Genomic DNA, 27,500 nt, shown 5'->3' on the forward strand with positions numbered 1-27,500 from the left:
TCTGCCAAAGGATATCTTTGTTTTATAAACTTCTCCTTATAATTTCTGCCTGTAATATTTTCTTTTCAGATTTAGTGATAATGCCTTCATATAGAATGTAATCATTTGTTTGCAGAGCATACTTGTCTTGACAAATCAAGTTCTGAGCTGTTGCCGACCACGACTATAACAAAATGAAAATCCACAAGTAATGAGTAAGATAGAACTGAATATTTAACCATTTAAGCTAAGGAGCACTTCCCAAATATCTTTTCATATCATTCAGAACTCCAGTCAAAATCTGTATTACCTGGATCAGTTTTGACAAATTAATCCTGAAGATGAACTCTTCCTATTTCACCAGTTTTCTTTTTTATTATTTAAGCATAGAGTTTACTCCAGAAATCAAGGAAAGATTTGAAACAATAAAATCTATATATATATATAACTTGAAACATGCTCCTGGCCTTTAGTTTTAATCTTCATTTAGCTTCCTACCTGCTGCAGCTCTGAGAGGTCCAGGAATCTGTTCCAGCACCACAAAAAAAGTACAGTCATCCTAGTTAAGCCCACACTATCTCACTTATTTATTGCTGAGTATAAACATCTTCACACATCTGTGGGCAGGTTGCTCCCTCTGTGGCTCCTTCATAGCCTGTGGCCTGATGACTTTTTTGGGGTTAGAAATTTAAATGGAAGGAACAAAGAGTCTTTCATCCCCCAGCAATAACTGAACTGGACCTGTGTACCACTCAGCACAAGATGCTTAAGCTTACGCCAACGCCTGTAATGTCAGAGTCAAATAAAAACCTTGTCATTGATAATGGTGGCAAAAGGGGTAGCTTACTCATTTGTACTTCACAGAGTATCTCTGTGCAAAACAATCCCAAACTATGAAGATAATCAAGTATTTCCAGAGGTGTTAATTTGGGAGCCTCCATTTCATTTTAGTAGACCACAACTTCAAATCCGAACTTGAACATAGACTCTTTCATTGAGCTCTTTAATCAAATTCATTTGTAAATTAAGCTACAAACAACCTGTCAAAGCCCATTAAGACACCTGTACAAAACTCTCCTGGAGTATGCACTGTACACCACCATGCAGTATAGCACATCAAGCCTCAGATCTACACTGCTCTTCTCTGTGGCTTTCTGCAAGACTGTTGGATGCACACATCCTTTTCCATGGCCTACATCAAACACAGTTTCCTGTTCACATACAAAGTTGGAAATAATAACATAAGAATGTAAGAATGCCAGAAAATCTAGACAGAAGTTATTTCTTTTCATTCACTGAACTGATGTCCGCCTTGCTAAATTTCATTATATACCCCTTAGGAGTTTAACAGTCCTTACAACCTTAGGAACATACCCTGTATGGAGGAAAAATCAGCATTACTTTATCAGGCATTTATCTCATTCCACAAAAACATCGACTTCCAAAGAAGAAGTCTGTATTTCTCAGTATATCTAATACAAAGCTACCTACTAAAAAACACATTAAGAAAAAGCCTCACATATTTAAATAGTATGTAATTGCAACAAAAATTCCGTTGAAATAAAAATCATAGCTGATACTTAAACTCTGCAACCCTGACCTCCATCAATAGGCTCAACATTAATTGTCAAATCAGTTCTTCCTCTTGCCTAGCTATGGGGAGGGTAACTTGCAATCATGCCCAGGAAAAGCACCAGGCTCAGCTCATCTGCAGCCTGAGCCACCAGACACAGACAACTCTTCTAGTACTCCATAACAACTACCCCATTTCCTCATTCCAAAGGTGTCTGAGCTCAGGAGCCAAGCCATTTCCCAACACAGAACCAGAAAGGGAAGGGAACAAAGTTTTCCCTCTCTGCTGCTGAGAACTGAGTGGTGCTTTTCACGGTGCGGTCACAGCCCAGCGTGGCGTTGGAGCTGCGTTTTTGCTTAGAGCTCAGCGAATCCAGGATTTGGTTTTGGGAAACTTATGTGCTTCATGAGTTGTGAAAGAGTCCCTGGGTTAAACACAGTGGGGTTTTCTGAACACAGAAGCTGGGAATGGAAGGAACATGTGGAAATTTTGGACTCTTTGGGGAAACATGTACAAGGCATGCCTCACTAATAACTCACTATGAACCAAGGCAAAATGTTCCTCTGTGTCAGTAATGATATCTTCTCAGTTTGGCCTTTTAATACTGATGTCAACAGAAGCCCCATACAATTTTAAAGGTAGAACATGATTCAGTAATTTTTACCATAATTCTCTACCATATTTTATAGCAATAACGCTGCTGCAGCTATGATGATCTAAGGACGTAAGCACAGCAGAATTTGAAGTAACAGCTTATATTAAAAACTTAACTACCACCAAAACAGCTAACATAATCTGGAAAAGCAGGAATGTATTTCAGGTACAAATTCTTTTTCAAGAATAGAGCAAGCAAAAAACCTCCAGCTCAGTTACTGAAGTCAAACTCAAAACAATTATTCCCAGTCTATGCTTATCTTATATTTAATAGTGTTGTTTGATCTGGAGTTATTTTTATTTTAAGAAATAACTTTAATATTTATTTTTAAGGAAAAAAAATATTAAGGAAATAAATTTCTTGTCTTAGTTTTTAAGATATGCATTATAGCAAACACAGAAGCACTGAACTCAATATCTGTGGGGTAATTCTGCCATGGCCACCACTGTGCTATCATGGTGAAGGGCACACCTGTAAACCATCACAAGCCTGCCCTGCACCTTGCAAATGTTGTGATAAAATGAAAATTTATTAGAAAAGTCACTGTAAGTGGCTAATCATGGTGGGAATCTAACCATGATGTTACTGGTGACCCAACCCCTGGCAGTCATCCTGCAAAAACTCCTACATATATTTCTGAAGATATATGTGTTCGCGTGACACACCTTTCAGTGCTGGAGGATACAGTCAGTAGCTGAAGAAAACTGAGAACTTGCTAAGTAAAGGCAATACCATGCTTATTTTAGTGATATTTCTGGATTTTCTGGATACTTGGGTACAAAGATATTTTTTTACAAAATCCTCTAATTTATAACTAAATAAATTAGTTATTAATTTAAAAGAAGAGTGCATTAGAAATAGTTTAGGCCAGTAAAATTTAAAAAGCTTAACTCTCCTTATCCAAAGGCCAAAAGGAACCCTGAAAGGTTTGCATAGTAATGTCTTTTGATAACTGCCCACATGAAAAAAAACACTGTACAAAACTTGTACTATCTCCAGAATGAACTTACTGTTAATTGTTAAGTTTTGATAACTGATGATAAAGCGTGAACTACTTCATCTACCACAAACTCAGACAATACTATTTAGATGCAGTTTGGAATGGAAACTGTCTACTTTCATGTTTAAATATTAAAAGACAGAGGGGCAGGGCTCAGCTCATTTTCCCTGAGCTCAGCACACTGCAAACCACGGCAGTGCCACCATTCATGTCTTGTCCACAAATGTTTATCCACCAACCTCAATACATTCAACAAAGAAAGCTCATCTGTACTTTAGAGCAGCAGAGGCTGGAGCATATAAAGACAACATTACTTGCCAGGGCTTACAGAAAAGTTTGTGGAAGCAAGAAGCTCATTTCATTTTGGGTCCTATCTCTGCCCCATGACATCAACAACAACCTTGAAGATGACTGTAGTAGACCTAAATATTTAAAGGCTTATGTTCAACTCATTTCAGCACATATGACCTGACAGACTGAAGGACAAACATCACAGGTAGAAGCTATCACACAAATCAATACTACTGTGTCACTCCATATAGAGACTGTCATAAGAAATGCACATTGCAAGACACTTGCAAAGTTACATGGACTGAAATATTTATAATTGCAGAGTGGACTTGACACAAATGAACATCTTACTTTAAAAATAAAAATACAATCCTTATTCACAGCTGTGGTGAAGGTACGAGCTGATGGACCTCCCTATGACCTTGTTTTCTAGTCTTTTCTAAGCTTTCCATTTTCCTGCTTTTATCAAGTACCTCTCTTTGTTCTCAAACACTTCTCAAGGAACTTTTATTGCAGTAATTCCCAGTGCTGGGAAGTTCATCTACTGGCAATGGTTCAATAAGACCCCTCTAAACATTACTGGTGCATCATAGACCAGGGAAAGATATTTATGACTATTTCACTGCAAGTCCTGGAAAAGAGGAATCCTTAACATAAACCCAAATAACTCTGAAACACAAAACACCTTCTAGGTGGGACAAGTACAAACTATCTAAAGAGTTACATTTTTTCAGATCCCAAATTTGGGTTGGGATGACAGAAGAGGGAGAGCTTTTGAGTCTATCTTCAGACAAAATTCACAAAGGGCTTAATATTTATCACATGAATTTAAACACTTTTATCTTAATAGAATACAAAGTCCAACAGAGGTTGTAGTAGGTATGTTTACACAGGCACCTCTTCACCTGTCACAAGGACAGAAAGCAAGAATTATTGAAAAGGATTTGAAAGAACAGACAGTTAGAAAACAGAGTAAGGAAAATGGTATCAAATTGAAACTGCATGGACAATTTAGGCTTAAAGAATGTAATTACACAAACTAAATTATGGGAAATTCTCCTTCTGAGAAAAACAGGGCATGGTCTTTAGTCTGACAAGTGGCCAAACACGTTTCTTAGCCTGCTCAAAAAACTCCCTCTAGCACCTGTGTCTCATAGCACTGGAGCAATCCACAGGGAACTGGAATCCAGTCTGTAAATCACAGCACACCTGAGCACAGCTCCCAACACTGACACCATGTAAGATGGTTCCTTTTGTTTCTTTGATCAAGACTTGAGACTTTTATTCTAGATCCAGCAGTGTAGTGAGATAAGCCTGTGACTTCAGTCAGGATGGTTAAAAGCAACAGATTTTTCAGAAGAGCTCACTACTGGCAGCTACTGCTTTTTCAACTGACAATAAGATCCTCAGTCCCTTTGATTTCAGCTGCTCAGCTGAACATGAATCTAATAACAAATATATATATATAGTGGAAAGATATTATAAATATACAATTAATAAAGGTGTGAAGGTTGAGTAGTACTCACCTGTTGAGTAATGCTATCCACTAAAACTCCTGAACCCCCCCTTCCTATTTAAATAATGAGATACTCCCTGGGTTTGTAGGGCAGCACTACTCCAAGTTACACATCAGCCAGATGCCTTGGTGGATTAAGTTCAGTATCACCAGTAGCAGCCATTGCCAGCCCAGACTCTGGTGTTCCCATCTCAGTCAGTCTCACCCAGGGTGATGTCTGACACTGCCCTGGGAGCCCCTCACCCACCTGCTGTACCCCATCTTCTCATGGACCTTCTGAGCAGGCTGGGGAGAAAGTGCTGCAGCATCTCCTCTGCAGGGCACGAGCCTTCTGCCTGCTGCAAGTGTTTCAGTTCTGGGAAATGAGAGGGCTGAAGGCAGCAGAAGCTTTTCTTATGGTTATTTTTGTCAGAGAAATGATTGGTGAAAGACCTTGAGAGCATGTTCTGCTTTCAGAGAAGGAGGATGAGCACTCAGGAGAAGTTGAGGAAATTTTCTATCTTCCTCCTCTCCCCAAAAATCCCCCTGTTCTCATCTTTGAGTGAACTGGAGATAGCTCACCAGTTCTGTTTTTCCCTCTCCAGAAATAGTAGCTTTGGGTACTCAGAAAAACTCTCAGATATAAAGCTGGATGCTATTAAAATGTTGATTATTTTTCAACAACTGTATTGCACGAAAAGATTCTGAACTTGTTTTTCTCCCATCTGTAAGTCTAATGCTGCTGTTCCTATGCAAGCAAAGCCCTCCATTCAAAATCAGTCATGTTCTCTACTTTTTCTGTTTTATTATGATCAAAATGCATATTTATACCATTACATAAAACTCATAGAATATGTAAAAGCACATAACCACAACTGCAGTAAAAATGGACCAGAAAGGACTTCAATGATATTAAACTAGCAAGTGGTTTAGCTTTTTTCCAGAAAAGAAGTCTCACAATGAGTTTTCTTTGTCCCTTAAATGAGACAATTTTAACATAGTAGTTTGCTGTGCTTTCAGTTTGTGTGTAAACGATGTAACAAAGCAATACAATTATTTTTTCTCACGGATTGTAGTGGAAAGCCTGAAGGAAATTTTCTTAAATTTGATGCTTACCTGTTTCCCCAAAAGAATATTTATCTTTCAAATAAAATTAAAAAAAATAAAATAGGAGTTATATTATTGGTAGCAAAGGTTTCAGCATCCACTAAAATGTCATCTAAAGTTGCCAAATAATTACTTACATGCTGCTGATGACTGTTTGTTTAGGAAAAGGAGATTTAGCTGCTCACATGTTCATTAGCACACACAGAGAAATGGATGAAAAATTCTTTTGGTACTTAAAACTGATGCCATGGCCGCTGCTTACAAGTATTTCTAATACACAGTGGGTAAAAAGTGAATAATGACCAGATTAAGATATTAAAGGAAAGCAATGATTGAACTTTTTTCTTTTTTATTTTAAAGAAATGAAGCAACCAACAAAAATGCCCCTTCTTTTTTCCTGGTTACTCTATAAACCTAAAATGCTTGAAGCAGATTGCCTGTTATTTTAGCAAATATGGTGATTTCTGAGCGTGCCTGTGCTTTTACATATTTGAGTTTTGCAATGATTCAGGCATTATTGCTCTGTAATAGGTGTGGCTGCCTTTGAAATGTAAGCTCACAGCTTCTGTAGTCAGTGAACCATTGCTGATAGGGCTGACTAGTCAGAAGCAAAACTGGCTAGTTATGAAACTACTATAGTATATTCTTTATCTCATACACATTTAAAGGATTTACCTATCTATCCCACTGCAGACCTACTCATTGAGTAGGAGCCAACAGCATATGATTGTGTTAATTAATCTGCTATTGTGAGTAAAGGAACAGCTGCAGTGGTCTCGTGGATACGTTGTCAAAGGAAAACAATGTAATGTTAAGCTTCTGACTGCATATTCTGTTACAAAGGAGGTTTACGAGAAGTTAAATTCATAAATCACAGATCATTTTTATAATAATAATAAATATCATCTGACCTTTAAAGGAAAGGTTTTAGCATTCTTAATTTCAGTTTGAAATATGTTCTGAAATACGATACTTAAGCTTTAACCCAATTCTTTGTTTTGAAAACAAACATTCCCCAGAAATGATAGGAAATGGTAGTAGCTATAGAAATGACCTCTGACTGTACTAGATACATGCCATTGTAGTTTTAACAAAGATCAGAGCCCAAAATATCAAGTTAAAAGAAGAAATTGTTGGCTTCCATCCAATACCTCTTCTAATAAAAACACAATTTCCAATATTATACAGAAATGCAGAATGAAAGGAACATTCATTACAGGGAAAACACTTATTATTTACATAGGATTTTATCTTTTTTTTTATATGGAAAAGGGTACAAAAAAGACTTTTTTTCTAAGTAAAATAACATAATCACTTTTGTGATTCAAATCTACCCCCTACCAAATCCTTTTGGACAGTATATACATCAATCCTTTCATAAACACCCAAGTGGTGACTGACCCAAAAGAGAGAACAAACAGAATTTTTTTTATGGCTGGCACTTAGAACATAACCATAGAAAATTATGTTAGAAATTCAAGTGGAAAAGTTCCACAATTCAAAATTGCCTTGATTAAATAGGAACCTTGTGCCACGGCCAGCATGATTTTGTGAGAACACCTTGAGATCCTTTTAATTCAGAAGTGAATTGTTTTTTGAATGAACAGAGGAACATCTGATACAACACTTATTTTAAATAACAGGGACCAGATTCTCACTGGGTACAACTGCAGAGCTCCACTGGCATTCATATGCTTATGCCACTTTACACCAGCACAAGATCTGGTCCAAAAAGTACTATCTGTCAAGTAAACATGTCAAATTATAGAATTCTTGCTTTGTTTTGTTTATTTCTTTTGACAGCTGTACTTGGCTTTATTGGCATATATGCTTTTGATTAAATTAGCTGCTATTTTATTTCTCTTAAATCTTTCATGTCTGTCATCTTTTTCTTTTCTCCTTATTTAAAAAAATCTGTTAAATCTGTGAAAACTAAGACCCAGTCCAGACCTCTGGTACACTGGAATGACTGATGATTTCAGAGGAACTATGCCAATTTAAGGCTCTACAATGTCCTGGCAACAAAAGAGATGTTTCACTTCAACTGGAGTGGAACATATAAGAAAGTCAGAAGTAGCTTTATTCACAATTTTAGATGTGATTTAAAACAAAGAAAAAGAAGGGAACATAATTTTAGATACGAATCACCAGCGTACAACTTGGTAACCCAGCAGTAACTGCATGGCACCAAACAACAGATTTCAGTCCAAAAGCAGCCTCCAAGGAAAGAGAGAAGTGCCAGAAATTAGGACCCCAGTGTTTCAAACACACCAAAGAGATATCTTCCAATTTAGAGAGTTGTTCACAATAAGAATCATTTCATGACTCACAAAATGCAATATGACCTGTGGATACCCAAATAAATTAATAAACCTAATAAAATCAGTGGATGTCCTTTGCATTTAGAGAATGTTGTTCTTCAAAGTAAATTGCATTTGTCCATCCTGTATCCTCCATAAATAATATATGAATTTTTAGGACTGCCATCTTTATCTGGGCTCATACACTTATTTAACAGATCTGACTATGCTTCCTTAAAATATCAGCACACACCTACTTCCTGAAATACACACACGCTACTCACCTCAGCTGTGCAGAATTGCCAATTGCTTGCACAAGATCATTAAAACAACACTTTGGAACTTCAATCAGGCTCTGTGATTCACCAGCGTCATTAATAACTGGGTTGATGACTTCAGTGAGGTTGATTGGGTTGGGTCTTCATGGATATTTAGTATTATGTTTCTTTTCTCAAGTCAGAATTCTCAAATAGAACAATTTATTGGACTTTTTAAAGCCTGATTAAAACACTGCTATCAGCTGAGATTTAGTTTGATGTTACCCACTATTTTAATTTGACAAAATATGCCATAATTTTGGAGAAAATCATATATATATTTAAACAGGAAATTACAGCTTTGATTACAGTACAGTTCCTTTCAGGCTAAGCAGAGAAGAATGCATGGAGAGAAGCAAATTCCCTAAGTTTCCATAATGGAAATCTAAAATGTTCCCAGCAAATAATTGCAATGAAAAGGTACATTGGAATAAATATTAAATTCAGTCATGCTTATGACTGGAAGGCTACCCATGCAGCCTCAGCATCAGATGTAATAACGTTTTTTCCTGATATTCTCTTTCCTTAGAGATCAAATGAATCTATTCTGCCAATTAACATCTGATTTTTATCTCTGAACCAGTTTGTCCTGGATGTTAACACCAGTTCATCAAATTGATGCACGTTCTTCTGCAACCAGTCAGCAGCTGGTAGTGAACCTGTATGAGGTGAGAGAGGGTTTTATGGTGGGTTTGGGTGGCCAGGAAAGCAAGTGAACTGAGGGTGACATTAGGGAAGAGTATCTGAAGTGCCCATTTGGCTGTTAACCATTGTTAAAGGTCTCTCCAAAACACAGAACATCCTAAATGGAAATAAACTCGTCACCAACAACAGACATCTACCTTTTAATTAATGGAAGTGTGAAGGGTGTTGCAGCAATCTGAAGATTGCTTATGGTTATCCATCAGTCAACATGTGAAATTGGAACTATTCTAGGAGATTCCATCAATTGTCTGAGTTGAACAACTAGTGCTGCTTTAGCCATCCGAGCTCAGCAGCCGCTACTTATTAAAGCTGCCTGCTTAAAAACTCACACTAATTTCTATTGTAATTGCATCTATTTCAATGGACTGGACATTTGCCATTGTGTGACAGAAAAAAAATGGCCTCAGCCAGTTCAAGAAGAATAATGCAAATACAGAATTATCAACCTACTTGATAGCTGATACAATAGTACTTTTACTTTGGACCTACCCGTGATGAATACTGGCTGCAGAAAGATCTGCAATTTTCTAAAAAAAGAACTACAGAATCCAGCTACAGAAACTCAATATAGGCTAGCGTATAAATCACCAGACTGAAGCTCAGGAGATGCTCTACTGGCTCTTCCACTGGAATACTGAATGACCTCAGGCAAATTCTTTTGCCTTCTTTGCCTAAGTTTTGCAGAATATGGAATGGAATTAGCAATATTTTACTTCTGCTCAATTGTTTTGAGATTTATCAATTAAAAAAAATATTGTAAAAGCTAACTGTTTATGTAGTAGATATGTAGAAGCTGACCAAATGATGCTACTTGAATCTTTTTAGTTGAAATAATGAGTTATTATAAACAGATTTGTCTATCTTGGAATAAAAAACAGATCTCTAAACAAAACTTCTCTTTGGAAGTCAAACTGGATTCCAAAACCAAGGCAGCATAAGAAATGGACACCATTTATAAAGTACCATGCATGCAGAGAAATCTTTAAAGCTTGTGAGCCCATACCACCCCATTGAGTCAGACTTTCCTGAGATATTGTCTTCTAAAAGCAGAGACAGCAAAGCACTTGACACTCTCTGTTGGTAGAAAAAAGATGCAACCACTTCTAATGGCTGACTTCATACTGGTATTCTGGCAATTGCTCAAATATAGGTATTTGAACAATTAACTAAATTTTTTTGAGAGTTATTGTAGTAACTGTTCTTAGTTTACACTGTCCTTATTCATAAACCCTAAGATCTGATCACAGCCTTAGCTAAAACTCACTCCAAGAGTAACTACAAGGGAAGTGTTCCTGCCAAAGGCCCTCTCAGCAAGGAGACACCTGATTAGCTTCATGGTAAATGTGGTTTTAGCCAGTATACAAAAGGGACAAAAGTATTTTTAAAAGAAAATCAGGAAGATTTGTGAATCAACACAGCAGGAAAAAGAACATTAGCACAGATAAGAATACACAGTTTAACCACTATACAGATAAGAGGTAAACAATAATATACCATAAAATTTAAGAACAAAGATCTTCACAAGTGTATTTCCCAAAACCCACTCCCAACCAAATGAGACTGTAGGAACAGCTAGTAGCAACACTACACAATATTTCACCTAAAACTTGGTGCCTAGAGGATGTTTCTATGTGGTAGGAGAAGATAGACACTACCACCCAGGAGCTGGCTGGTAGATATAGGAATTTCCTAACCTGATGGTACATGGAAACTATGCACTGCCTCTGCTGGGGTAACAAATAAAGGCTGAAATCAATGGCTTTCAATCTGAAAGCTCTAAAATAAATAAGCAAAACAAAACAGCAACAGAGAAAAATACTGATGGGTTTAGACTCTGTTCTTCTCCCATCCCAAATGGAGATGACAGCTGGGGACTACCAGCAGATCCACAAGAGAATGAGGATTTCCTATCCACAAGCCACTGTCACTCCACATCCCAGCCCCAGAACAAAACATCTGATCAGGACATTAGGAAGTTCCTGTCATTAGGCAGTCACCTGGTAACAGATACTGAGCAGATCTCTTCAGCCATTGGAAACACTGGCTGATTGCTGGATATCACTTAGCACTAGAAATTAAATAGCAAAAGAACTAAAAATATCCCCTAAGGGAAAGGTAAAAAGACAGAATGAGCATAAACAGTGCTTCCTTTTGAGACTGAAAGCAATGAATGACAGCAAGACAGACACTAGGCAGAATGCAGTTTCATTCCTGACAATACAGAATTTAAAAACCTTAATTTTTTAACAATTTTCAGTTTACTCTGGCAATGGAAGTTGTCAGAGAAATTGTTTTAAATGTGCCATGTATGATCAAGACTTAGTAACTCATAAAGAAACAGATTTAGGGATTTTATGTTGACCAAAGCCTAAAATCTGTAAGCCCTGGTAACCTCCTTCAACCAGGTAAACTCTGGTAAACCTGTTAAAGGCTTCTGATACGAGGCCAATATAGATGAGAAGAAACTATTCAGTATCTGAGATGCAAAAGAAAAGGGAGGTTATGAAGACTTGTTGGAAAACCAAAACATATAGAGGAATACTTTTTTAATCTAATTGTCTAAGCCAGTAGTTTGAGAATGCTACTGGCACAGGTGACCAAAAGATCTCAAGAACTTTGAAGAGTTGAGAGGCAGAAGAAATTCATTAAAACCCGTTGTCATGAGGTGCTAGGGCAAGAGAAACAAAAGCTGCTGCCTTGTCTGTTTTTTGACTTCCTTGAGACAATTCTACTGGCAGATTTTACACCCAAGTACTAACACAGATTATGAGACATCTCGTGTTTCTGCCAGGAGTCCCAGTGCAGGGGACTCCAGTGGAAGCAGCCTGCAGTACAGAAGGCTTAGGACTGCTTGTCTCCTCTGTTCCAGAATAGCAGATTGCTAGAAACCTTCAGTATCCCTAAATATAAATGTATTCTAGTGAAAAATGAGAGGTGGCACATCAGAGCTGAGTCCTCAAGAGCTGAGTTTCTTAGCCTGTGATTTTGGGCAGAGTGCAGTGAAGGAACCACTGTGCACATAGAAACCTCCTGAACGTGCCACGCACTACAAGGGAAGTGGGACACACCAGATAAATAATTTGGTATCTTTTCACCCAGCTGGAGGGGACTGCCATTTTAACTGTCTGCAGCAGTCTTTTGTAGCTTTAGACTTACTGTATTCCAAAACCCAACAAAATATGCAATAGCAGCCCCTCAATTATATCCACTTACAGGGAAGAGCCATCCAGGAGACTGCTGCCCAACCATTGCACAACAAAGCTCAGCAGTGGCAGAAATTCTGGGGATCTGCTCCAACAGAGCACTGATATTGGGTTGGACTCCCATAGCCAAGGCTCCCACTTTTATATGGTGCAGCCAGTATCAAAAAAAACAAGTCTTTTCCACACAACAGAAAAAAACCCACCAACCAAAACAAACAAACAAGAATCCAGTCCATAAACAAACAAACATACCAAATTATAAACCCCTTAAGACATGGTATTTTACAGTTTTCACTCAGGTCAGTGTTTTTCTGAGTATTTTCACTACTGCACTATCAAATCCTGTAATAATACCACTTTATTTAAGGTATTCTCTTCATAAGCATTAGAACTCTCATCTCCTGGAGCTGTTTTTACTGGGAAAATAAGAAATGGGGGGGAAATTATTTTTTCTAGATCTTTATTCCCTTGCTTAGTCACTAAGAGAAAAAGCCAACCACATCAAAATGAACTAGGTTAGAAGACAGAGAGGCAGATGAAGGCATGCACAAGTCTAGAATCTCCAGATACATACCCAGATACAGATATACTTTAGATGAGTAGTGAAAAGATGATGTTGAAATGAAGTAGGGCTTTTTCCAGTCTATATCTATTAGTACAGAACAGTCTTTCTGTGTATGGCATTGTCTTGTCCCCTGGAAAAATCATTTACAAAATTCTCCCAACTTTGCAGTAATGTTATCAGAGAATGGATATATTCTATTTTTTTTAAAAAATCTATTCCTAAAGCAAAATAATTCTTATTGAACCGTGACAGAAAAAGATCCAAAAGGAATTTTAATTAAATAAATGATAACAATATTATTTAACTTTTTTTTTTTTTTTTTAATATTGGTAAGTAAAGGAAGGAATAAGCCTGTTCTTAATTTCATTTGGTGCCATGATGAAGTAGAAGCACTGGAGAGTGGTAATCGCAAGAGTAATTTTAGCTGCACACTATAATATGCTGGAAGTGACTTACAATGGCATCATTATGCAAAGTCTATTATATTTGTCAAAGCCTTTTAAGTAACAGCAATGGAAACAGTGAGAAGAATAGCAAGATGGGCCATCAGATGAATAAGGAATCTTATTCTATGGAAAAATATTTGCACACCTCTTTTTGAATCCTCTCATGATAGTTTTAATGTTAGGGCTCCTGCAAGGAAACAAACACTTGTACTGATTATATGGGTCAAGACTTATTTTTTAGGAGATAACACCTCACTATATGAAATTACAAATTTGTAAGACAGTGCAGAACCACTTAAGCAGCTATTCTTAGAAAACAAGATTCTTATCTGATCAAACATTTCTTGGTCCTTTATGAAGTACAAGTCAAAGGACATTAAGAATCACAGAAGAGAGACTGTTTAAAATACAGGACACCCAACCACTCATCTGGATTATACTATCCAGAATCACTGCCCAAATGGAAAAAGCATGTCCATTTTTTAAGTAGCATTAGTACACACTGATTTTTTATGGCATCAACCAGAAAAACTATTCTGGCTTACCAATCACAATGCTCTCTATCCCAGCCTATTATCTCTGCAAACCAGTAGCCCAGAACCACTTACAGAACTGTTTGGAACTTGTGTAGAAGTGTCTTAAATGGATGGTATCTTGGTATCTCTTACCAGTATTTAAAGTAAACAATTAGACAAAACATAAAGTAGTCTGATCAATTAAGCAGGAAATCAGGGACTAGAGCGTCCTTTGAGATGTATGCATTAAAGACAGTTGGAAGAACTGGATATAATTCTTTCTGGAAATTGTTTTTAAGTATATTACAAGAAGAAAAAATTAATCATATTCTTAAATCCTCTGAAACACAATAGCTTTCAGAGGAAAAAAATCATTGTAGGAGCATTGCAAGAAGCAGCATGAATAGGGTTACAATCTCTCCCAGTTTTTAAAGCCATGGAGCCAATCCTCAGTATACAGGTGTGCACCTCCCTTTTACATTTTATAATGACATTAAGTCTCCCTAACAGTATGTTTGAAGTCAATACATCCACATTGAAAGGAGTTCCAATCATATGCACACAAGAAATGGCAGAAGAAGCCTTAAAAAGCAGACTTACTAAATCTTCAGTCAAGCCAGCCCTCAAAACTCATTTTCCACTGCAATTTACAGAAAGGAGACTCACAAAACTCATACACATATTAGTCTCTCACTTCTCCTCAAGCATTTACAGGCATTCAAAAAAGTGTGGTTTTTTTAAGACAAAAATCTTTTTCCTTACACTTAACTCTAAGTTTCTTGTTCAGTTTAAAAACAGCAGCAAAATTAAACATTTTCTTAATGAAAAAACTACTGACTGCATGCATTGTAAACATCAACAGCTACTAAAGACATCTCCCAGATTTTATGTCCCAATTGTGTGATCCAGAATCCTAATTTGTCTAATGTACAATATAAGCAAAGCCAAACTGCACTGCAGAAATCTGAAATACCATTTCAACTGCTCTTAATTTACCTTTTATGACCCAAAGCAGGGCCTGAGAGCTGCACTCCATGCTCCCACCACCTTTTGGCTATAGCAAAATCCAGTCCTGGAAACTCTACTTAGACAGAATCAATTCTTGTCGTGCTTAATGTAAAACAACGTGAACTAAATATATCTGATCTTCTTTTCCATTAGATCAAGCAGTACTGAAAAGCTATGGCAGAATTTGCATTCAAGATGCTGACCAATAATGCGTGTTTTAACTTGCTGTGGCAAATAAAACTTTGTGCCATATGGCTGATTAGAGATATTCTCTCTCTTTTTCTTCTTCTCTAAACAGCTGGGTGAGTAACAACAAGCAAAAGACAGTCAGCAGCTGCACACTGTTATCATTACTTTGATACTGCTTGAAGGAATCTAAGCCTTCCACAGGTATGCACCTGAGATTAGAGGCAAAGAGTTTTCCTCTCTAAATATGAGAGGAAACAGCTATGGGAGTTATAATTATGTTTTACAGGTGTCATCAGAACAATGCTTCCAAATTTTACCCAGAACAAACATACCCTCTTTCCATTTTGTGATCGAATTTTTCAAAGACCTTCAGGGAAAAGGTATTATTGTACAAAGACAACAACAGTGAGTAAATAAGTATAAAGGCAAACACTTCTATTGCAGACTTCCCAACTTTATCTATTTCACCCATGCAACTTTAGTAGTTATCCAACAGGATCTGCAAACAGAGCATTAACTGTCAGGCTGAGTTTGATTCCCATGTACCAGGAATTCCCAGGCTGGAATGTCACTGCACCCCCACATCTGGCACAGGTTGCTATTCAGAGGAGAATTTATGAGCCACATGCCTCTGGCTCCTCATTTGTCAAAAGGTATTTGGAAATGATAATGGCTAAAGGAACTTCATCTGATATTACCTTCTTTGCACCCAAAGTTTTAGTGGCCAGAGGAATGCCTGAGCTGAGTGTCAGTTGCAGCTGGGGCTGAGTGGGAAGAGGGAATTTAAAACAAGAGATAGAACATGTTACAAAAGCAAGTTATGCTGTGGACACCTCTCTGCCCACACAGCTCTTGCCTCACTTTTACCATCCCATCTGAAAGGGAATGTAATTGATAGCTGTGAATGGTAACATATTTTAGGTCTTTCATTGCTGTTTTATTATAAATTAAAACCAAACAAAAAACAACCAAACTAAACCACAAACTGCTGTGATAATAAAGATGTTTATAAGAAAACTGCAGCTGTGTTACCTCCTCTCCCTAAGGTAAGTGACCCCAGATGTGGAAGGAAAGAAGGCAAACTGTTTTCAGCTTTCTCCTTCAGGGAGCTGGAGATGGCATTTGGGTTTGGACTTTGGAGATTATCAGCATAATTTCTCAGCTTCTTTGGATGGTGGTTCTTCCTTCTACATTAAATAAGTGAATGGGAGCAACATTTCCCAGAACAGCACAATTAAAGAGAACGACACAGAATCTATTTAAAAAAGCTAATTTTTCCATGATAAGTTTATATTTAAAAGGACCTTAGGATAATTCTCATCCAGTCATCATACTAAAAGTCACCACTAGAGCTGTGCACCCAGTCACAGGGTTAAGAATTTTGAGAGTTCATCATAAAACATGTGTAAAGCAGCACAAATCAAAGGAATAGTTGTACAAATTTCACAAGCTTTTTGTCTCATGTAACACATGAATAGGAAAAATAAAACCCATTGGGTATATAAGGTTTCCAGCTAAGCAGGGAATGACAATTACAGTGCAGCACTAATTGTGGTCTTTGTGAATATTAAAGGTCTTTTTCTATGCACACAGATATATTTTCAGGACAGAAACCACCCTTTTATTGTTGGAAAGCACCTAGAAATCTCTGGACACTACTCTACCAGCAGCTGTGTTATTTTTCTTTAAGTTTAAGTTATTGCACATGGCATCGTTGCTAGGTAGGACTTGGCTTCCAGCTTTGTAACACTGATGGCTGAAGTCTGGGCTGGACTAAGAAACAAGCAAAAATTCAGAGGTGAAAATTACCTCTGTGGGGGTGGTTTGTATTTGTTAATGCCTTTTAAAAATTGTCTTGGATATTTGCTTGAGCAAGGTATTGCCAGTCTCTGCTCTCCAGGCATCCTAGCACTTGTACTCTTGTTGCTTTCAAGTTCAGTGTCACCAAGATACTTTCAGGCAACAGATCATCTAATAAAGAACAATATGATGTCAGTGTGTAATGACTTCTTGAGAAAAAGAGTGATGTTATTCACCAATACAAAGAGACAGTCTCACTTTCTTCTCAGATAAACAACTTGGTAATGAAAGATTTTTTTAGAGGTATAGAACAAGTGAAGGAAATTTAAAGGGGCATAGCAACTTGTATGTTAAAAAGCTCAAACACCCACATTTTAAATATTAATAACAGACAGAGCCACTGATTCCATTTCTATTGACAGGAAATTAAAAAAATAAACACATAAAAATTCAGACGAGGATTTAAAAAAACATTATCCAGTGACAGAGTCTGAAGAAAGGAATATTTCTCAAAACACAACATTTACAGAAAAGCGGTAAAAATTATCACTGTGCTCATGTTTGTACTAAACTCACATTTGATGTAACTGATTAAAATACAGTAGATGACACTGGTAGCTCATGCAGGATTAGAAGTTTTAAACTACAAATGCTGCAAGAGTGTACCTTAATAGGCACACAATGCACAGCAGTCAAGCTCTGCCAGGAAGGTTTGAAGTGTACCTGTCTTACATTTCTTCCTATACTTTAAGTCCCCTACACTGCCCAACATCCCTAACATGCCCTATACATCTGTACTGTAAATGCAAATCAGGTCCAAATCCCTGAATATCTTTGTATTTTTTAATTCACTAATGCCACCAGCACTCTGCATGTAGCAAAAAGATGGTCATTAAGAAAAGATATCATGAACCATTTTTAAACAGAATACATTTACCACAATCTTATTGCTAGTCTTGGTTTTGTTCTTTAATAGTGCTAAATAGTCACTTGGGAAAGCATGTTATGTACAAACAGTGCACACAAAGCTTAATTCTTCTGCAACTTCAGACAGGAGTGTAAAAAGCAAGCTGGAGTCCAAAGGCAAGGAGGTAGAGCTCTAGTAAATCTGATGCAAAGCCTAATCTGTCTTTTGTCTGTACAGTCTGTGGAATATTTGAAAGGGAAGCAAACACACCAGCAAACATTGCATGTTACTTGTCTCAGGGGAAGTTCTGAATTTTTGATCACCCACCCAGTCACAGATAATCAAAAGAAGGACCTTGCAAACCAAAAAATTTCAGGGCGGGTCATCTATTTCTCCATCTCTGTCCCTTCATATAGGTTTCATTCCAGCTTATCAGCAGGCTATGCTATAAATGGTAAGAGTCTAAGAAAGTAGTAGAGGCAATATCTATGTTACCGAAAACTATTTCTAATGCTACTTCTGTGCACGCTTTGTTTTAGTAGGAAATGGAATGGATAGACAGCTTTTGTGGTTTCATCTCACTCCAAAGTGCAGTGCCTCTTCCTAGTGCACAACCTTGCAAGGTTTTATAGAAATGACATTCCTGTTGTTGGCACTGTCACAGGCAGACAAACCCAGTTAGCTCAGTGCTAGCTGCCTACTGAGTTTGATCATTGGTGTGAGACAGGGTTGCACTGACAAAATACCAACCACAAACCTGGAAGACTCTTAGTTCACACTCTTGCCCTGCTAATTTTTACTTCAAAAGATAATATTAACTGGTATTAGAACAGAAAATTATTCTATTTTTAATTCTCAATTGTAATAACCAGTTAAGAATACAGTAGCAGAAAATAAAAAAATTAACTATAAAGCTAGCTGGAAAAATAAAACATATAAAACCCCTACATAATAAATCTTACGTACTCAAAAGCTGTGGCAAATGATCAGAATTGTACAGTGTTACTTTAAGATAGTGAAGAGTTGATGAGGCTGGTTGAGAAAAGCATGAACAGGGCCTCTTGCTTATCTTCACCTGGCTCGAGCAAAGTCTCGGAGGTCTCATGGCCCGATGTTGTTTCAGTGAGGCACAGGAGAACATCAAGCCTCTGAAGCAGCCAAAAGCCACACTCCCTTCACTGTGAAAAGCAACACTTGTTATAAATCTGTTTCATTAAGGAGATAAGGGTGTGCACAAAGACCCTCTGATGAAGGTCAGAGAGCCTTTGCTGCTGCCTCAGTACGTGGAGGAGGAGGGCCAAAGTGTTTGTTCTACCTCTTTGTCAATTATAAATTCTGACAGGGTAACGGAGACTCTCATTAAGCTCCATTAACATATTGACTTACACATCCCTCAGGATTCAAATGAAGGAGAACATGGGACATGCAATGCATGTATGACCAAAGTCACCAAACCCTGTCCATACCATGCAATTGTTCCATCCCCTTGGGACAAACCAAAATTTATAGTATAAAAGGGAGGCTTCAGGGCACAAAAGGCTGGAGGAGGAAAACACCTCTGGAGGAGGAAACCACCTCTGCCTGCTCAGGATCAGCCAGCGGATTGTGTCTCTCCCCCTCTCCTGAAGGGACGCCTTTAGGTGAGCTTTGCGCCTCCAACTGCGTTGGAGTACACCCGGGAATATTCACTATATATATATATATATAGATAAATATATATATATTTATATTTATCTGTAATAAAATCTATATGAAATTTTATAAATTATATATTTATTTATCGATTTATATAAATATATATAAATATATTTATAGCTATGAGAATCTTACTCTACTCTGTGCCATGACACACATCAGTACTCATTAGCCAGTGCATTTGCCACTGGCAATTGGGAACTTGCTTTCCTGTTGTTTCAGTAAACCTTCAGTAAGCATTTGTGAACCTGGATCAGGCAAAGTCATTATGGAACAAGATCAGACTTTTGGAACTGGATTGATAACTTCACTAACAGCACTTCTGAACTCCTGCAAGTTCTTCTTTCAAACTCAAGCAGAGCTAGAGGGTTAAATTGGCTGAAATGAAGCCCAGCCGCACCCAACCCCTCTGATCTCTGAGGACTGGCTGGGACACAAGGGGGTTCATTTTCTGCTAAATACTCATACCTTTAATGCAACAGCAGCTCACTCATCCTTCCACAGTATAAATGTCAATTGATATTCATACTATCCCTCTGAAAAGAGTCCAACTGCCCCATGATTATTTTTTTTTTTCATGGAGGAGTCAGATTACAAGGATACTCATTTTCTGGTTGTATTTTAAGAGTAAAAAACATTATTCCTTCAAGGTATAAGTACAGTTACAACCCATTTCCTTTAATCCTTTTTCTTCGGTATGATTCCACATCTGAAGCTGACAACCAGCATTATGCACTTGACTAAATATAGTTAAAGATACAACTAAGGAAGACACTTCCTCTACTTCATATATAGAGATGACATAAATTAATCAGCTGAAATGTGGGCTGTGTTTTGGTTTTTTTCATTTTCATTCAAGAATTTGCAGAATTATTTTAAATTGATTTGATGACTTTCGTGTTGTTTCTATTATAGTACCTACCCATCAGTGACTGTTTTGAAAACTACTGAATGGAACTCAGTGTCTGAAATGATCACTATTAAAGAGTCTGCCCTATTTATGTATTTTTTTTTTAATCTGACCTTTTGTATCTTTATTCTCAATACAGTAATCTTCATTTTCTTTTTGTTTGTCTCCTATGGACTTTTCTGTGAACAATGAAGACAGTTTTGAAACACTACCTTCTGTACTTGCCAAAATTTACTCTACAGTTTAAGAAAGTCTAGCTATTTAATGTCTGGTATTTTCTTTGGCTACAGAGCCCTTTGAAATTCCGACTAGAGCTGTGAAAACCCAGATGATGAACAAGCACAGTAGTGCAGTGTATTGAGGATTTAACTTCAAAAAAAAAGTTTTCTAGCCCCATCAAGCTAAATTCAAGTCAGCAGTGCTGTTCAAATACAAGTCAGGAAGTAAAAAATACAAAAATGTTTATTCAAACAGAATTCTTTCAATAGAAAGCATAGGAGCTTAATGTCAATCAAGGGCAGAAAATAACTAAAAGCCCAGTAGGACAACATCGCTGGATCACACACTCTCACCTGTCTTCTAACTGTGGTACCTGGACATCCTTCATTCACAGTAAAAACTGTACTTTAAAAACACTGTAAATTGCATGTTTTACACTGTAAAAAAATTCTATTCAGTTCCGCTCAAGTTTGGCTGATAAAAGATCATTTCATGCACTTTTGGGAAGAAATAATATGAAACTAGTGCCCTACACATTCCGATTCTCCACGGCTTTGCACAATTGTTTATACTTTTGCAAAACACATGTAAAACTGGCACGAAGTGCTACCGTTCTGATTTGTCTTTATTTCCCACTGTTAGGGGGAACAGCTTAAAAGCAGAAGACTGAAGGGAAGGACTGTAAATCACTCAAGTGACCTTGGAACTGGGAATAAGCCTTGATAAACCAGTGTGAACAGCACGGACCAAGTATAACAGTGCCTGCATGTCCACTTCTGTGCCCCTGCCTGGGTGTTGCTTCAGGGATCCCTGACTAGCGAGGTAACAGAAATAAATTTATTCTTTGCATCCCAGCCCTGACTTTGTGTTTATCCCATTTGCCGGCCTTTATCCCAGCAAGACCTGGGAACAACCATGTCATGGCTAGCAAAAAGGTCAAAGAAGCCAAAAAAGCTGAAAAAGTTGAAAAAGTCGGGGGCCGGAGAGGCTGTGGCGGTGAATCCCCACATTCCAGGATGGCCCAGCACCGAGCGCTGGACCCCTGTGGCCACTTTCCTTGCCACAATGGCTACTCCAGAGACGTGGCCCGAGATAGATGACGGGGTGGTGGTGAACCCCCACAGGGTCGAGATCGCCATGCGCGGGCTGCCCTGGAAAGCCGCATCCAAGTCCTCCCGCAAGCTGGCAGGGAGGCTGGGATGGCTCCTGGCCACGGGGCTGAGAGCTCTCGACAGGGAGGTTATAGCCCTGCAGAGCAAGGTGAGCGAGCTGGAATTGGTCACCTACGCCCGGGCTCGCGACTGCGAGGCAATAGCACTGCAGAGCAAAGTGAGGGAGCTGGAGTTAGTTACCTACGCCCGAGCTCTGGAACGAGAGGTTACAGCGCTGCTGGGTAAAGTGAGAGAGCTGGAAAGGGAAGTTGTGACTTTACGGGCTGCAAAGATGATTGCACATGAGGTAACCACCACCCAAGCGGAGCAGTGCTACGAGCAGCAATGCACTATACAGCAGCTGGTGTCACCTAGGCATAAATATGTGGAAAATAAAGTGCTGATCTCCCAGGTTCATGCTCCAGCTATGAAATCTTCACAGGATCCCAAGGAATGGGATGGAAATCTTTGGCGTGAGTACTCAGACTTTGAGATTGAGATTTAGCCAGATTTAGCAGATAGTGGGGTGGAATAGATCACACACATTTACACTCTGAAAGAGTTCCAATTATGCACTCCTAGACAAGGAAATCCTTTTGAATTAGAAATAATAATTCTAGATTATATAGTCTTATGGGGATTGTGGCTGATGACTGGATAAAAAAACAAAAAACAAAACAAAACAAAAAAATCTGTAGAATTTTGGTCCAAGTTATTCCAAGGCACCACTATACATTATACCCTGATGGGAAAATGAATCAAAGATGTAGCTTGGGCACTGCAGAAACTGAAGGAATTACATGCCAAAATAGCATGACTGTACACCTTCAGTACAAAACATTGTGAGAACCAAAAATCTTTAAGATGGTGTCTTTCCTAAAATATTACCTACAGAGGAAATGAAATTTATACCAATGGGTTGTGCAAACTTTTAATCTAGATGTGATCATTCATATAATAACTTCTGACAAAGGAGTATAGTTGTTTTTAACTTATTCCTTTTTTTCTATATCCTCTGTTAATATCATATTCTCTGCTTGTATTTCATGTATCTTTGATTATTTCCTGTGCTGTATCTAGGGGGGGATGGACTAGAACTATGTTACTGGTGTCACAAAACCAACATCCAGTCAAAATTTAATCTGAAATAGCAAAAGCCACACCTCTCTAATCTGTGTGGCAAATTACCCCATCTCCAGTTACCAAGCCTGGAGTAATATTGGCTGAAGGAGCTGGAGCAACTACATGTGTATCCCTGGAGAGAGATGACACTCCTGTTTTCTCCACAGGCTGGCTTGTTGTGCTTTTTAGGTTTGTACCATAAGCACATATCTTGGATAAGATTCTGCAAAATCAATATGTAAATACTTGTGTGTGGTTGTTTTTTACTGTAACTAACTTGCCCTTATTCTTCCTGGGAAGTGTCTATAGAGCAGGTGATGTGTGCCCTCATGTGAGGTTTAACTTTGATATCCAAGGCAGCTGCTCCCTTATATTTGTGAACCTTGCAACACTGGTTACTGGAGAACTACATCCCCCTTCAACATCATGAACTCTGTTCCAAGTTTGAAGGCATGTGCTGCTTTGACCTGGCTGCAGAACCAGTTGGCATGGAGGATATAATTCATTATCTCAAGGACTTCAAATCACAACCTACCGGTGATGCCTGACAGGAGGTGTGGGACACTTGACTCAGAGAATTATATGCTTATTTGTTTATTCCTTTTCCCCTGTGCTTAAATGCCTCTGTAAATCCCACGTCCCACATTTCCAGCTCCAGCAGCAGTGGTCTCTTGAGCAAAGGGGTGGAACAGGTTAAAAAGCGGAAGACTGGCGAGGAGGATTGTAAATGGCTCAAGTGACCTTGCAGCTGGGAATAACCCTTGATAAGCCACTGTGAGCAGCAGCCAGGGATCCCCTGGCATGGACAGAGTTTAACAGTGCCTGTGTCTCCTCTGGTGTGCCTCTGCTTGGGGGATTCCCCGGTCAGTGAGGTACCAAAAATAAATTTACTCTGCATTCTATCTCTGAGTGTGTGGTTGTCCTGGCTGTCTGTGTCAACTCACACCCCCACTCACTGTGCAGAGGTGTCAATGCCAACACACTGCACAGGGGAGCAGAGAATCAGGCCCCACAGTCTCTGAAGACACATTAGTACAGGCTCCTGTGAAAGGATAAGCAAGGACACTAAAACCACTGAGGAAAAGAACAATAATGTTTTTCATTGATAATGCTATACATGTTCTTAGTAATGAGTCTCTCAACTCACTCTAAGTAAAGCAATTGGCATGTTCTTTAGATAGAGCAACAGTACAAATACAGCTGTGTATATCTGACACACAAGCGTTTGATTTTGGACTTGCTGAATGTTCAGCTAGTTGATGAGATCACTTCGCTGTTGCTGCACATAAAAAGCAAGGTAACTGCAGCATGCTTAATTCTGATACTAATCACTCTCCTCAACAGACTGAGAACCTGCATCAGGGTCACTCCTGTGCATCTTTTTTTGCCCTCAGATATGTTTGCAAAAAATTTCTATTCACCACAGGGGAGCTGGGAGGAGAACGCCTGGGAATTGATGGGCATCAATTGTACCCACAGCTGTGAGTTCTTCAGTTCTGGCTGCTGCAAACATACTTTCAGGTCTTTTCACAGTTCTTTCAGTGCAAAAGAAATGGAGCCTATTCCTTGTAGTTATTTCAGCAGCCTCACTGGCTTCAGTTTCTCTCCCCATGTTCAGATGGCTCCTGAAGCTGTCATCTATATGAAGACTGAGAGTAGAACAAGAAAGGTAGTGCAATCCTGCATTAAACTCTCTCTTAAATATAGACAAACTTGCTGTGTTGAGTTTTTATATAAAACGTAGTGCAAATGATGTTTGGTGGGTAAGTAACACAGATTCCCTTGTACCACAGTATTTTCATACCTTTCCCTTGTCTGGATTTCACAGCTACCACTGTGCTATTGCATTGCCTGTGTCACATGGCCTTGTCCCTTTAGTGCCAGTGAGAGTTTGGTTTTCACTGCAAAGTATCAGTATGTTCAACAGCAAGACTCTAAAGAAACTGCCAAAGAGACAGTAATAGAAAGTGTTCTGTATTTGTTCACTATTTCTGCTTACCCTTTTCAATAATGTCCATTTTCATTCCTTACCCCTTTTTCAAACAAAGTTCATTATAATTATCTGTAGTGGTCACCATCAAATAGTCAGAATTTACACACAGTTACTACAGAGCAGCATCTGAGCAACCACAGTATTATTTCTACACAGAATAGGAAATAACTGTGGTGACACTGATACCATTGAGTGGTAAATGTGGTTCTGTGTTGCCTTAGAGTTCTTCACTGTACTGGCACCATACCTGTTTCAAGTTACTTTTTCAGTGACAGAATAACAAAGACTATATTAATCATAGCAGATATCGACTTGATTAAAGATATATGTATATACTACATACCTAGACCCATCAGATCCATAAAATTAAAAGAAAGACACTGGAGTTTATAAAATAACAGCAATTGTCAACTTCCACTTCTGTAATTTTTCCTCTTTACATGTATATGAACACATCTATTTCCAGCTGCTAATCAAAATCAAAGATGTTCTGTTCTTTCACTAAATTCTCTACAAATTATGAAAAATGTCTGTTTGCTCTTCTTTTGTTGACAGAAACCTTTGAATCACCCTTTGGTCTCAGTCAGATCATACCTGGTATTCCATAAATCTCCCAGGAAAGTGGGAAGTGTTTAAGATAGGTGCTTAAGACATTTCAGAAAGTCTTTTTAGACTTGCTTCGGTCCCTCTCGGAATAGTTTTGTCAGACCATTAAAAGGGAAAAATATTTAGTTTTTGATAAATAGGCTACTCCCCTACCTTGGTGTTAGATAAGATACAAGTAGACCAGTTTTCAATTATGTTAGAATATGATATATGTGATAAGGCATTCCTTAAAATGTGATGAAGAGGCCATCTAAAAGGAGACATAGGAGGAAAACATGGCTAGAACTCAAGAGAGAAATGAACAGGAAGCACAGCTGAGAGAAGTATGACTGTATAAATCCCACTTACAGCCATTCTTACAAAGCACATTTAAAAAATAAATAGCAGTAACTTTACTGCATGTTTAGTGATTTTTCTTGGGAGATCTTTAACATTAACACTGCAGTGTCTCCATTGCTCCAGAAAGATCAGAAATGAGCTCAAAACACTAGACATGGCCCAGAAGTCCCATCCTTACTCCTGCCTCCTAGTCTTTAGTTTACTATTTAAACAAAGCCCAAAGTATGGCTACTCCACTGTGTGACTGAGGCTGTCCATCACTGTGCTTCTGGGAATGTCACACCCCATGTGTGACTGCTGTGCACAAACAGAAAATACCACACTGGTGTATCACCCTCTTCCTGGGCTTCTGCCTAATGCTGCCTTCCCACTCACTCTTGATAATACTCACTGATGTGCTAGCCTGTGAAACTGCAGCCAGGCTCCTGGGGTTACTGAAACCCCAAAGTCACTGTCCAGCACACTGAGACTGCCTAACTGCAGCTGGCCCTGGCAGTGAGGGCTGAGAGTGCAAGGAGGGAGCCTTCACCACAAACAAGGGACAGCATTCAGTTGGTACAGGCAGCTAGATCAAGCCATGACTAGTAAAGATGCCACAAGTCCAGGCTGGATTTGCTAGTGATAAGGGTGAAGGGATGCTCCACGGATGGGAAGTGTTAGCTCGAATCTTCTTAAATTCTACTTGATTACCACCCACTGATGCAGGTACAAACCCATCAGTAACAATGGCCCTGTCACAGTTTCTCAAAAACCCCTTAGATGCAGCTATCAAATGGACATGAAATGGATCAGAATCCATGCATTTTACACTCAGAAACTGTCTCTGCATCCCTCATGGAACTGGAAGAGCTACCAACCCCTGGTGCAAGCCAGCCTGCACAGTAGGGACTGCAGGGAACAAGGCCAGTCCCACAGACACTTTCCCTGTATTGGGACAGGCAGAAAATGTTCTTTGGTTTAGCCCTAAGGAGACAAACTTACTTTCATTACCAGAAAAATAGAGTGGTGATGTAGCCATCTCTCTTTTTAAGCTCTAGGGACTTGCTTTTATCCAGATCAGTAGTTATGACAGATGTCAGCTGTGGGGAAAAAAAGGAGAGTCCAATTTCCCTGCACTGCCAAGTGACAGCAATTCAAGCCACCAGGTATGGAAATTTCTTACCAATACCCACCTGCTCTTTGACCAAGAATTTTGGCAATTTAATTTTGCCAAAATTATTCAGGGCTTCAGGATGACAAAGCCAATAGGAGAAAGACAGAAAGGTCAGTCTGAGACTCACAAGGCTTCCTCCAGGATTTGGGGGCTCGTACCCTAACTTGGGGTGTGAGATTAGGGCACCTAGGCAGGCTCATCCAAACCAGTGGCATTCAGATGTCCAAATCAGCCTCAGACTTCCCAGAAAGGCAACG

The 27,500-nt window shown here is 38.7% G+C and overlaps 2 protein-coding genes across 42 annotated transcripts in view; one reads left to right on the forward strand and one right to left on the reverse strand.

Annotated features, from left to right (window-relative positions):
• ZNF536 (zinc finger protein 536) overlaps positions 1 to 27,500 on the reverse strand; it is a 340,334-nt gene that overhangs the window by 147,245 nt on the left and 165,589 nt on the right. The window lies entirely within an intron of this gene.
• Positions 19,317 to 24,054, forward strand: LOC111934662 (uncharacterized). Its single transcript, XM_023934829.2, has 2 exons — positions 19,317 to 19,695; positions 21,522 to 24,054. Exon 2 carries the CDS (start codon positions 21,795 to 21,797, stop codon positions 22,533 to 22,535), a length of 741 nt encoding a protein of 246 aa, XP_023790597.2. The 5' UTR covers positions 19,317 to 19,695; positions 21,522 to 21,794; the 3' UTR covers positions 22,536 to 24,054.

This window comes from Cyanistes caeruleus, chromosome 12, assembly GCF_971803275.1.
Source record: "Cyanistes caeruleus chromosome 12, bCyaCae1.hap1.1, whole genome shotgun sequence".
Taxonomy (NCBI): domain Eukaryota; kingdom Metazoa; phylum Chordata; class Aves; order Passeriformes; family Paridae; genus Cyanistes; species Cyanistes caeruleus.